Below are 12,899 nucleotides of genomic sequence, written 5' to 3'. Positions count from 1 at the left end.
TATATTCGGAGCTCTGATTTTTAATGACACTTCCAAAAAGAAATCATTGAGAGAATCGTCAACCTACTTCAAGAAGGCTGATTTTTAGATGACTCAAAAATGACAAAAACTCCATATTTATACATATTGCTCTATAATTTGGTGTGGTAATAGCTGGTAGTATTCACAACACATACTCCAAAGGGTAGCACAGAGCCCATGTGATCACATGTTTAAGGTTTGATTCCAACGGCCACCCCTACAAGGTGATCTTTAATTGTCTTATTGTTCGCTTTTTCAAGTGAGGTTCAAACATCCCACAAGAACGACAAACGTCCATTTCTTCCAGCTCCAGGTTTTTGGAATAAAAATGTAATGTTGATCTTAGATGGATACAGGACCAGCACCAAAAAGACACTGTTGTAGACTCTTGATTTTCTTACAGCGCCACGTGACTGCAACACTGCAAAATGTATGCCATATCAAACACATGACCTTGTGAGCAACACTGTATTAACATGTATGTATGCCAGGAACACAACGGAGTACAGCTCTAATGAAACGGACGAGGGAAGCAATGGCAACGCCTGTTAGACGCAACACGAAACGATACAGTAGCCGTGCACACGGAGCGTTGGCACAGTTATGGATCACTAACTTTCATTATTATGGTATGAGCTGATTGGTCAGCAAGTTGTTTTTCTTCTGAAATTTATCTTGAACAATGTCGCTTTGCTGGTGATTTACAAATGTTCTAAAGAAGTGATACTGAAGTATTGTCCGTCGTCGCGGAGCGAAAAGGGGGAATTGGAAATGCCATCCGTCAAGTCTGTCACGTGCACGTTGTGAACAACAGAACTAGAAAAGCAAGTGACTTGTTTTTAGTATGTGGCTGCATCTGGGTGTAAGAAAGTCATTTAGAAAACTGGATTGCCAAAACGGCCACCGTAATATATATACAGTTGTCCCTCACAACAAAAGAGGTTATGTTCCAGACACTACTGTGAAAGGTGAAAATCTGCGAAGAGGAGTTATATTTATTTTAGTATTTATATATTTTTAAGGCTTTATAAACCCTTCCCACACTCTTGCAATGCTCTAAACGCTGTAAAAGAGCACAGTGAAAGAGAGCAGACGGACTGATCTAATGTTACTGAGCCAATCAGCGCCCGGGATACAGCATAACGCTCTGATTGGTCGCCTTCCATCAATCAGCCGATAGGTCGTGTACAGTCTTGCGTTGAAAACACAAGAAACGGTGAGTCCGTGAAGGTCGAACTGCAAAGTACTGAGGGATTACTCTGTGTGTGTGTGTGTTACCCGGCATGCGGGTGGTCCTACAGCCCAGGGGAACCAAGAGGCCAGCCGAGTCTGGGTGGATGGATCGGACGGCATCTGCAGCCAGTTTCTTAGGATCCACTGTGGGATGGACTTTACAAGAGATCCTTCCTGTCTACAGCCATCAGCATCTATAACATCTCTTAATGAAATAACGAGTTACAAGAACAAATAATTTCCCTTTGGGATTAATAAAGTATTTTTGAATTGAATGTGTATATATGTATGGATATGTGTATATATGTATATGGATAACTTGCCTGACCTTAACCCCATAGAAAATCTATGGTGTATGGTGAAGAGGAAGATGTGATACATCAGACCCAACAATTCAGAAGAGCTGAGGCCACTATCAGATCAATCTGGGCTCTCATAACACCTGAGCAGCGCCACAGACTGATCCACTCCATGCCACGCTGCATTGCTGCAGTAATCCAGGTAAAAGGAGCCCCAACTAAATATTGAGTGATGTACATGCTCATACTTTTCAGATGGCCAACATTTCTAGAAAATTATTTTTTTTATTGGTTTTAAGTAATGTTCTAATTTTCTGAGATACTGACTTTGGGGTTTTCATTAGTTGTCAGTTATAATCATGAACGTTAAAATAAATAAACATTTGAAATATATCAGTCTGTGTAATGAATGAATATAATATACAAGTTTCTCCTTTTGAATGGAATTACTGAAATAAATGAACTGTTTCATGATGTTCTAATTTTATGACCAGCACCTGTATACATGTGTGTACACAAAAATACATCTTAGCTTATCTTAAAGAAACAGACTGAGAAAGAGTGATTTATTGTGCTTTTATTTTTGCAGGAATACATGGTATGGCAGCGTCCTGCCTGAATGACCTTTACTTGACATCACGGCTAAGACAAATAATCCAAATCACAACCACCAAAAGTTATCAAAGATTACGTCAAACCAAAAAATATTTATAATCCTGTATAGTCATATGCATATTTGTCATTGAACATTCTATTGTAGCAGTCACAGAAGATAAAGTGTATATAGTGCATTAAGTATAAACCTCTTTACGCAGGGAGACGAGCTTGGCTTAAAATGAGGATTTATTTATCAATGAAGGTTTTCAAAGACTCAGAGCTGAGTTTACACATGTGAAAGTCCAAAAGCTGCGTGTGTTTACATTCACGAGTTATTTCAAGTAATTGTACTTTACATATTTTTCATTAGGCTGGTTTATTTTGCTAACAGTGGCTGTGATTGGCCAGATCACTGTTGTAGAAAATATTTGACCACTACAGCTGGTTGAAATGTTTTAATGCAAATTATTTCCCCAAATTACTCATTCATGTTCGCCCCCTAATGAAGTCAACAATAGCTTTAGGTTTTCTTTGTGTAATCAGACTTTTTTTTTTTTACTTTTTGTTGCAAACACTGAACAAGCGTAAACACAAAGAGCAAAATAATTTTAAAAATCTGATGGTTTTTTTTGCATTTCTTGCAGTATTTGTCTCAAAAGTATTGCATAAATTACTAATTTTAGTACTTTTTTACATATGTATGGTATTTGTCTCAAAAGTATTGCATAAATTACTCATTTTAGTACTTTTTTAAAACATAAGTATGGAAGCATATTGCTGCAACCCAATAAAAACCTTGTAAAAAGATTGTTTCAGTTATATCCGTTTTACTTTGCAATGCAATATTTTCATATTCTCGCAATGTCGTCATGTAAAACGTTTTCACTTTCCAATAAAAACATACCACGTTCTAAAAAATAACTCAATCATAATGAATGTTCTTATAAAAACGTGAAAGCATATAGCTCAAACATAAAAGAAATTCACATTAAAGCATAAGTAGGTACATTGTAGTAATGTAAACCAAGGTTAACAAAACATGTACTGCAAGATACTGACAAACGTGAAAAAGATATTTGAACAATAAACTTACTAGAATAATTAAAATAGTTTTTTTTTTTTTACTGGGGTGGCAGTAACAGGCTTCCGTAGATTTAACCTCATTTATTAAAGTAAATGTGAAACTTGCACCTCTTCTCCTCACACGTCTCATAGCAAACACAAAACTAGCTTTAATTTCAGTATTATACACATAATTATATTGAAATGAAGGTACAAAGTATTTACTGTACTGGGGTTTAGATTTAAAAAAAACTGAAACTTAGTATAATATACTTGCTTTTTTATTAGGGTTATTAATGTGCCCCAGAAATTCAACGTTAGAATTACAAACTCATATAGGCCTAATCAGTTTATTTTTGTTTAATAAGACAAATTAATGAAACTTCCTGTTCTGAACGGAGCGTTCACGGTTGAAATATGTATTTTTAACTGATTAAATGTTTTTAGTTGTACAAAACACTAACGTTTGTTATATTCATGATTTTTTTTTATTTATTTCAGGTGATGTCAAAACATTGTCCAATTACCGTATTTTTTGGACTATACGGCGCATTAAGTGACACTAAACAGATAAGTCCAACTTTATTCAACTCAGTCACAGTAACCACATAAAACTGGTTTGAGGTCGGTAAACACAACCAGAATACATACATCTGATTATAAAGCTCGCTGTCGGTTTTTAAGAAAATTAAAGGATTTTAAATTCACCTTATAGTCCAAAAAAAATACGGTAAATATTGAATTAAAATGTAGAAATCAACCAGCGCTGATGCTGGGCGGTAGCTGGGATCGGACCACCGGTGCTGACCAATCAGAGCAGAGCAGAATGTTTGAAAGTCCTTTAAAGGTGCATGTAAACACACGCAGAGTGATCATTTCTACATTAATACAGATCATTTAAAAGTCCACGTTGTGGCTGTTCAGTGGACGTGGAGCTGAACAGACCAAGGTTTTATTTTCACAACTGGAAGCTAATTTAAAAAAAAAAAAACCTTTAGCGCCCTCTCCCCTCTGACTCAAACTTTAAACACGGCGAATAAAAGAACCCATACGTTTAAACTGGATGTAACGTTTTCAAGTAGAAAGCATCTTTGGTTGTTCTCCCAACAGGAAATTCAACCCGATTCCAAAAGTCTTTCTCCGTCAGTGGTGACCAAACGCACCACGATGCGTTCACTGGCCCCCGAATAATCGCCAGGTGGCAGCGATTACCAGGACATCGTCTGCAAACATGAGCGACGCTGTGAAGTCTGAACAGAGCGGCGCCGAACGTTGCACGAAAACTCCACGAGGAAAGATCGGTCCTTAAAGTGACAGTTCAAGCATTTCAAGAGGGGTTTGTGTAAAGGTCATGAACAATTCACATCTTACCTGTTGCAGATAGCTCTTACGAAAGCCTCAGTCTGAGAAATAGTTTAGGTTTGACCGGATTGATTCATTCATTCAACCTTTATTTAAACACGTTAGTCCATTGAGCCACGAGGACTCGTTTACAACAGAGACCTGAATATGAGCTATTTAGTCCGAGAGGGGCCCAAAGAGAACCGCTACTCTTAAAACATCTCTTAATTTATGCAAACATCATTTTTATAAACCTTCCCATTGCTGCCAATGTTGCACAATAGTGATTTACATATATTTGATGGTTATTTGAAAGTGTAAGCAGCAGCTAGCAGTAGCGCTATAACTCCATAATGTTAAACAACATTGTAAAGGTTCAAATTAAATTAGCTTCAAGTTTGGGGTCGTTTTACGGCTGCAGCTGCCGTGAGCTCATCAGTCCAGTCAGAACTAAATGTTTGCTTTTAATCTAAGGTTGTTGAAAAACACGTACCTGCAGCAGGTAAGATGTTTGTTTTTAATCTCTCCGCAGGACCCTACTTGAAAAGACCTGAACTTTTATCTGCTCACCAGCCGAGGGCTCTGAGGTCAGTTTGATTAAAGCAAAGTTAAATAGTTCTGTTCAACACTGAGTAACGCAGGTAAGAAAATACAATTTCATATATTGTGTTTCTGTTTAGGACGTACAAGTTTTAAGAAACGGCTACGTTAAATACTTTGGCTAAAAACGCTGCAGCACCACAACCTCCACCTGATTCAAGCATAAGAGAGAGAACCTGACGAACCAGGATCTCACGTGTGACGGGATGAACGCTCCACGACCTGCTCCGCTGGGTCCACAGCTGGCGGCACCTCGGAGGAGAGGAAAAGGAGCTGCGGAGGAAAAGCTGGACCGGATCAAAGTTTAAAAAAAACAAACTCTGCACGGTTTTTTTCTGAACAAGTGGGAGAGGACGTGTGTGTTCTCCTGTGGGCTCCTTTCTGGAGCCTTAATGTCCCTGAGATCCCTGTCGGACAAAGAAGACGTGAATCAGACGATAAACTGGAGCGTGCACGTGTGTGTGTGTGTGTGTGTTCTTACAGAGTTCGTGCGTTTGCGCTTCCAGCAGTCGGGGTTGAGCCTCTTCTGCTCGTCGGCGAGCGCTTTGGCCTGCAGCGTGAACACGAGCCGCTCCTCGCTTCGCATCTTCTTCCACTGCTCCCCGAGGAGGACGCTGATGGCTCTGCACCACACACACACACACACACACACACACACACATTAGCGCACGTGGCCACACAGTAAACGGCCTCAGGGCTCACACACCCACCTGTTGTCCTTGCCCGGATACATCTGCGTGTACTCCACCCTGAACTTCTTGGCGAACAGCATGAAGGCGTTCATCGGTCTCTTGCACCTGCTGGGCGTGGCGCCGCCGCCTCCCTGTGCTCTGACCAACTGGTTCTTTGTTGGCTTGTGATGTCTGGACTGGGAATGGCTGGAACTGTGGCTATCTGCGGTGAGTTGTAAACAGGTTCGCGTCACACTCTGGAGGATGCCTCCAATTTATAAATCTACCTCCTGGATAGAAAGTCCACTTCTCTCTGTCTTCAGCGTCCTAACTGCATTAGAAAACGTTCATTTATATTTTGAGGTGCCAGACCTTGGAACGTGGCTCTCTCGGGGGAAGCGGCTCCCCCGCTGGACTGTGAGGCGCGCCGGCGTCTCGCCATGCTGCTCAACATGTAAACGGCAGACGAGTCCAGAGGAGTGAAGTCGTAGCTGCAAAGATTCACTCGATGAGCACGGTTTTTATGGTGGAACAAGCAAAGTTCAGATCTCATCTCGTGTGACAAAACACGTCCATCGCCATGGTTTCCACGTTACGCTGTTCTTCTGGAGTGACCCAGGCTGCACCAGAGGTGCTACAGCTAGCTGCTGCCACTCTTTGGTCTTTCCATTGTGGATGCATTTAATGTCAACTGGATGACTCAGTGGACCAATGTAAATTGGTTTTATTGGTCCACTGGAGAAATCCATTCTCCCGTTCTCTCCTCCCCTCCCCATTGTGCCCCCAGGGAGGGGGGGAAACGTGATGAAGAGGACAGCACAAGCTCATGAGCGCAGTGCACAGGAGGAAGATGAAGATAGCGTTCGATGACCTCCTAATAGGCTACTGGTTTTTTTTTTTGTTAACCAGCCGTGTTACCAGCACTGTTCAGAAAAAACGTTTCCTGTACGTATTTGTGTTTGTTACTGGAACTTAATTTAAATTTTTTTCTTTCTGTGTAAATATCTCATGTTACAACGTGCACACCCACAGCTTATAGACAAGTGCAGCTTATTTATGTACAAAATCATTTTTCTTTTTAAAATTAGTGGGCGTGGCTTATGGTGTGCTCAATAGTCCAGAAATTATGATACCAGTTTAAACTGAGGTGGTTCATTGAGCTATCTACAACAGGTAAGCTACTGATTGTTTACAACCTTTACACAGAACTGAAAGCTTCAGAACATGTTGTGTGATTTTTGATGTTTAATAAACCAAATAAAAGACAAAACTTTAAAACAACTTTACCTTTTAAATGTGTCAAAAACCAGTGAATCATCTGTGTGCTTTGCATCTCTGTGCCCAGGAGGCAGGCACACATCTCCTACTTCAGTTTCATAACACGGTATCCCATAATGCACCACGGTCCAGCTTGGGTAAAACGAGGACCACCCTGACAGAAGGAAGGCGAGTGTTAGAGAGAAAACAGAGAATGGGGTCTTCTCCTCAGCCTCACTCCTACCTTTGTTTTTGACGTAGAAGGGGTGGTCCAGTTGGCACCGGGCCGTGACGGGGGTATGTCCAAACACCCCGGGGTCAAAGGTTAACTGCAGGACAGTCTGACCAGACAACACTGTCTCTTCATGCTCCACCAGCTGCAGACCCTCGGAGCCATAGCTCTGCACAAGAGACCGGTTTGACTGCTGATTCAGGACTTTGTTGGATCAGAACCACTGACGGAGACTGGACTAAAACTTCATCGTACCTTCAGAAATCTCGACCACTCCTCGTCAGCACAGTCCTTTCCACCAGCCTCCAAGTCCTCCACGTCCTGCCACGCCATGTTTGAGCCGCTGTGGAAGCGCAGACGAGTTCCTGAAGACAGAAACGGAGATCAGGTGCTCACATCTCCACGTTACTGTGAACACGAGCGTATTAAAACCCCGCTGCTGCAGGATGAACATTCAGGGGATTCAATGTACCGTATTTTTCACCGTACGTGTTGCTCCGCCCTACAAGTCACATCAGTCCAATTATGTCCAATAAAGTGGAAAAATCCATAAATATGTTGCTTCGCCGTATAAGTTGCATCTATAATGCGTCGCTGCTGATGTGTCGCTTATGTTACGAGTCACCGCTGACAACCCGGAAATGCTGGCCGGTGTTGTGCCAAAAATGGATCGGCTGCCGAACGGCGGCCGCAGGAGCGTGCACGGGAGGACTTTAACAAGATTAACACTTAAAAACAATTACTTGTTTGCTCAAAATTATAGCAAAGGTGTGTCTCAGTTGAACTTTTCCTTAATAAATGCACTGTAATGGTCAAATCAGCTGAAATTCAAAAAATAGTTTTGCTGCGGTAAAAACGTGGCAAAACGAAGCCGGTGAAATGAAGCGGCCTTAACATTAACCCACCCGCCCATAATGATGACAGAAACACCTTCTTCTTTTTTTAAATTCAAACCCGTTGAATTCTTCATCCTCTGTGTCGCTGGCGAAGAGTTCTGCCAGCATCCGTCCCGTAGCCGTGAAGCTGTGTCCACCATCCACTGTTCCCAAAGGCAGAGCTGCTTTGAAGCTCCGGTTCACAGAACTGTCCAGAGGCTGCAGCACGTTTGTCAAGCCTTGTCAAGGATGACGGCAAGGATATAGTTGGGTTTTGGTTTTTTTTGCTCTTAAATAAAAAAAATCCACCTGGCCGCTTCGTGTAGCACTTTGTGAGCCACACGCTCATCATGTCTGTGTCCATCCTTCTCATTAACCGTCACAACCACGCGCGGAGGAAACTCCTCCATCGGCATGGTTTTACGCTTAAAAATCACCACGGGCGGCAGCTTTGATCCATCTGCGCAGCATGCCAGCACCGCAGTGAAGTGGCACTTGTCGTGACCCGTGGTGAGGATGGTCACGCTTTTTCCCCCCCTTTCTGCGCCACACTCCGTCCCATTGGGATATCAAACGTTAATGGAACTTCATCCATATCAATGATGAGGTCAGGCGACATGCTGTGCTCCTGCACCTGCCTGTCCACAAAGGCGCGGAAACTCTCCGCCTTCTCCGTAAAATCTGCCGGCAGCTTTTGGCACATGGAGGTCCGCGCTCTGATGGAGAGACTGTGCCGGCGCATGAAACTGAAACACCCCGACGGTCCACCCGCAAACTCTGTGATGTCAAGCGCCTTGGCAACCGTCAGGGCGTGGAGACGTAGCTGCACCGTGCGCAGCCCTCTGCCAGAAGCTCGCTCCTCCAGCGCCCACGTCTTCACCTTTTCCTCCAGAGCTGCCCACCTCGATTACTCCCACGGTTCACCCTCTTCGACCACTTCATGGCCGTTAGGGTGACCTCCGTCTTCCTCCAGTCTCCAACAAGCTTACTGCTAACTCAGCAGAATATGAATTTCTCTTTCTCTGCGTTTTCTCAATCCTTGTTGTGTTGTCTCTCTTTCCTCCTACTCAATGTGACGTTTTTGGCATGGGCTGATGGGATTTTAGCGGGTCTGGAATAAATAAATAATGGGGTACACCTACAGGTATACCGGTAGTCGTCAAAAGCCTAGTGGGCCCTCTAGTGCCCCTAGCGGACGAAAATGGTACTGCTCCATTATTTCAGTCAGAATAAATGGAAACAGTCATATATCAGCCAAAAATTGGTCTAAAAATATGGAAAAAAAATCCATAAATATGTCGCTTCGTCGTATAAGTGGCAGGGCATGCAAAGTAGGCAAAGAAATTGCGACTTAGACAACGAAAAATACGGTACGTGATACAACAGCATGCTATACTACTCTGGTGCCATCTAGTGGCTGAAAATGGTAGTGTTCAAACATTTCATTCAGAACGAATGGAAATGGTCATATCTCAGCAAAAATTGGTTTATAAATATGAGAAAAAACATAAATACGTTGCTTTCGTATAAGTCGCAGGACATGCAAATTATGAGAAAAAAAAAGCGACTTATAGGGCAAAAAATACAGTAGATGTGGGACATCCTGCTGGACTTACTCCATGAACACCCCCCCCCCCACCCACACACACACACACACACACTTCCCCTGGCTAACACTAATGTTTTAATAAAAACACATAAAAATAAATAGGACTTTCAAGAAGACAAGACTCCAGATGTGTCTGTGAACTAGAAAAACTAAACTCTTAAAGTCACTTTAAACACGCACGAACTCAAACAGTTTGTTCAGTCCAAGAAACATAAAGTTGCATCTAACTGGTTTTAAGAAGAAGAAACATTTTAATCAAAGTGTTAAAATAAGTCAATCAAATGTTAAACAAGTTAGAAGCTGGTCTAGAAAAGAAACATTCTTCCGTGTTTTTCCTTTCATTCAGTGCTTCGTCTGAACCTGAAGGTTTCTACCTTTGAGGAAACAGTTCCAGGCTGTAGGAGGCCAGGAGAAACTCCAGCCCATGTCCTCGTCGTCGGACACAGACGACCTCGTTGAGACGGCAGAACCACACTCGCTGCTCGTCTGCAAACAACAACCAAACGCCAGGATCGCAAACGCAAAGCCTGAAGAGGAACGGGTTTTAAAGCGTCAAATCAGTCTGAGCTCTACCCTGCTGCGTCGGCGCTCCCTGCCAGGAGCGCGGGGGGGAGACGTGGAGCTGCTGGGGAGCGCAGGAGGAGGCCGAGCGTAGGAGTGGAGATCACTCCTGCTGCGGCTCGGGGCGCTGACTGAAGAGAAGCTAAAACACACAAAGAGACAGACGGTAAGAGGAGCGGTGATTCCTGGATTCACCACAGAATCCCTCGAGTGGCTCAAAGGAACATTTTATTTATTACACCAAATGTTCCGCGAAGAAAAACAGCTGGATATTCTGGAGGATCAAAGTGTTTGGAGCAAATAAAAAATGTTTGTACTTGGACTTAAATTCTGAGTAAAATGCCTGAAAATCTGCAAAGTATTACGGTACGTACTGTAGCATTCTGCTGCGGTTGACAAGCGGTCACATGGCCTCAGGGAGGGATTATGGGTAAAATTTATGTTCGTTGTTAATCATTTCCATTAGCTGTTTAGCATCGTTCTGTTGTTACGACCATTCAGTAGAGTAACCACGAGTGAGGGAAGAAGCTGTCATGAAGACCTGTGGGGTTCATTAGAGCTGTCATTTCTAACACGAACGCAACACCCGGCCCGGACCGACCCGGATTATGGCCGGGCTTGGCCGCTTTAATGTGATTAATGGGTGGGCACCGCACTTTTCCTGTAACCTCATTCAAACAAACTTAAAATGACGACACTGATGCGTGTCACGTGCACGCTCAGGCCCGCGATGCTCTTGTTTTTACATGACGAACCATGTAAGGAGAACACAAGAACTTCTTGACAGCTTTTTAAATACATTTAGAATTTTGGATCATTGTTCTTCATTACTCCTGTTGTTGTTGCATTTCAAGATTGTGCAATATTAGTTTCCTTCCTTCCATCTTTACCCGCTGTCTGTTGTTTGTTATAGATATTTTGTTTATTAAAGTATTAGCATAAGCACTGTTGTAGAATTTAAGCCTTTTCAATGTACTTTTCATGCACACACCAGTTTTATTCTGTCGTAAGTTAAATCGCTCCGTCACCAGCCGACAGCATGACTCAGCTTAATTTCGCACGGCTTTCTTTTATATCTAAATGAAAACTGTTTTGTTCTATAGTTTTCCACATGATTTTGCTCTAAAAATATTTTGTTCATCTGTGTAATAGCCTCTCTTTATTCAGAGTTGATTTTTTTTTTAGGCCATTTGTTTTGAATGTTAATATCCATTTGGTGACTTGTTAATAAAAATAAATCTTATAGCTTCCTTTCTTTATGCTTTTAAAACTATCATGTCAAACTGATTTGCTTACAAAAGCAGTAAAAGCTTAATTAAAAAAAAAAAAAGTTTATTTTTTTCGAGTTCGGCCCTCGAATTACGGGGGAGACTACGGGCTAGGTCTGGGCCAGGTCGGATTTATTAGGCCCGAACACAAGTCTACTCTGTTGAACAGTTAAATAAAACGCCACCTGGTGGTTGATTCTGGATCTACAACAAGAGCTGCACTTCTGTCAGTAGCTGTGTGCTGCCACTCTATAGTACTTAATTAAAAGTTTTTAAAAAATTCTGCGTAAATATCACAGCTTATAGACAAGTGTGGCCTATATGTGCACATTTTTTATTTTAAATTTATTGTGCGTGGCTTATATTCAGGTGCGCTCAATAGTGTGTAATTGAAATGATCAGGTTTTTGTTGGTACCTGTTGTTATTTGGTGACATGAGGTGTACAAAGACCACCCACCTGCTGTGAGCAGGGTCCTGCAGCAGTGGGCTCTGAGGCCCGGTGGCGATGTGCGCCAGCTGTGTGAGCCACAGTGTGTCTGGAGGCGGGGGCCTGTGTGTCTGTGTGTGATCGTGACGCTCCTGGTGCGACACGCCGACCTCCACCTTGTACACGGACAGAGCTGCCGGTTCTTCTTGAACCTCCTGCAGATCTGGAAGATCGTCTGGGAGAGGAAAACAAATAGGCGCTGAAGATGCTGACTCAGCATTAATAATCATAAATATTAAAATAAATCATTAAAGCTGAAGCCCTCAGTCATTACTGTGTTCCTGATTTTATTACACACCGTATTCCATGTAACTGTCACTGGTGGGGCCGCCAAGGGAAGAGAGGAAGTGTTCGTCACACCGCAGAGGATCATGGGACTGGGCGCCGTGTGTATTTATTGTTCCTGAAGGAGACGACAAACAACAACAGGAGCTTTACAGAGTGATTCGTCTTCATTAAAGTGATAGTCGGGCCACTTTACAAGTTTGGTTTTGTCAATTCTTTATTAATCATTAGCATCTTTAATTTTGAGCAAACTGATGAGCTAACGGCTAGTCTGAGTGAAGCCACACACATAAAATTAAAAAAACAACAACTCTGATCCTAAAAGTTTTTTTAGTGTTTCATACATTACTGGACTTTTTACATTAAATGATTACTCCTGCAGAAAGTGCTTGAGGCTGCACCGGAAGTGCTACCGCTAGCTGCTGCAACTTGCAAATAAACACGTAATGCAAAACTGATTGTGATGTTAAGGTTCAAATGGGGCTTTAGCATGTTCGCTA

General features: G+C 42.5%; 1 protein-coding gene across 1 annotated transcript; it reads right to left on the bottom strand.

The window, feature by feature from the left end:
- Window positions 1-5,542: 5,542 nt before the first annotated feature.
- On the bottom strand, window positions 5,543-12,891 carry LOC119428540 (HMG box-containing protein 1-like). Its single transcript, XM_037696222.1, has 12 exons — window positions 12,813-12,891; window positions 12,413-12,517; window positions 12,085-12,289; window positions 10,371-10,500; window positions 10,172-10,283; window positions 7,569-7,678; window positions 7,326-7,482; window positions 7,112-7,256; window positions 6,205-6,315; window positions 5,864-6,031; window positions 5,635-5,776; window positions 5,543-5,560 (listed from the first exon to the last, which is right to left on the bottom strand). Exons 1-12 carry the CDS (start codon window positions 12,889-12,891, stop codon window positions 5,543-5,545), a joined length of 1,482 nt encoding a protein of 493 aa, XP_037552150.1.
- Window positions 12,892-12,899: the final 8 nt, after the last annotated feature.

Source organism: Nematolebias whitei, chromosome 22 (assembly GCF_014905685.2).
Source record: "Nematolebias whitei isolate Nwh7 chromosome 22, NemWhi1, whole genome shotgun sequence".
In the NCBI taxonomy this organism is placed as follows: domain Eukaryota; kingdom Metazoa; phylum Chordata; class Actinopteri; order Cyprinodontiformes; family Rivulidae; genus Nematolebias; species Nematolebias whitei.
Note: the sequence above shows the minus strand (reverse complement) of the source record. Positions and strands in the feature narration are given on the sequence as shown.

What these genes read in the sequence shown, in the direction of transcription:
- LOC119428540 (XM_037696222.1), bottom strand. Translation starts at nt 12,891, where the DNA reads ATGCTAAAGCCCCATTTGAACCTTAACATCACAATCAGTTTTGCATTA. An exon ending in GGGAGCGCCGACGCAGCAGG is followed by an intron (nt 10,284 to 10,370) that starts GTAGAGCTCAGA and finishes TGTTGTTTGCAG; the next exon opens with ACGAGCAGCGAGTGTGGTTC. An exon ending in CTGGAACTGTTTCCTCAAAG is followed by an intron (nt 7,679 to 10,171) that starts GTAGAAACCTTC and finishes TTCTGTCTTCAG; the next exon opens with GAACTCGTCTGCGCTTCCAC.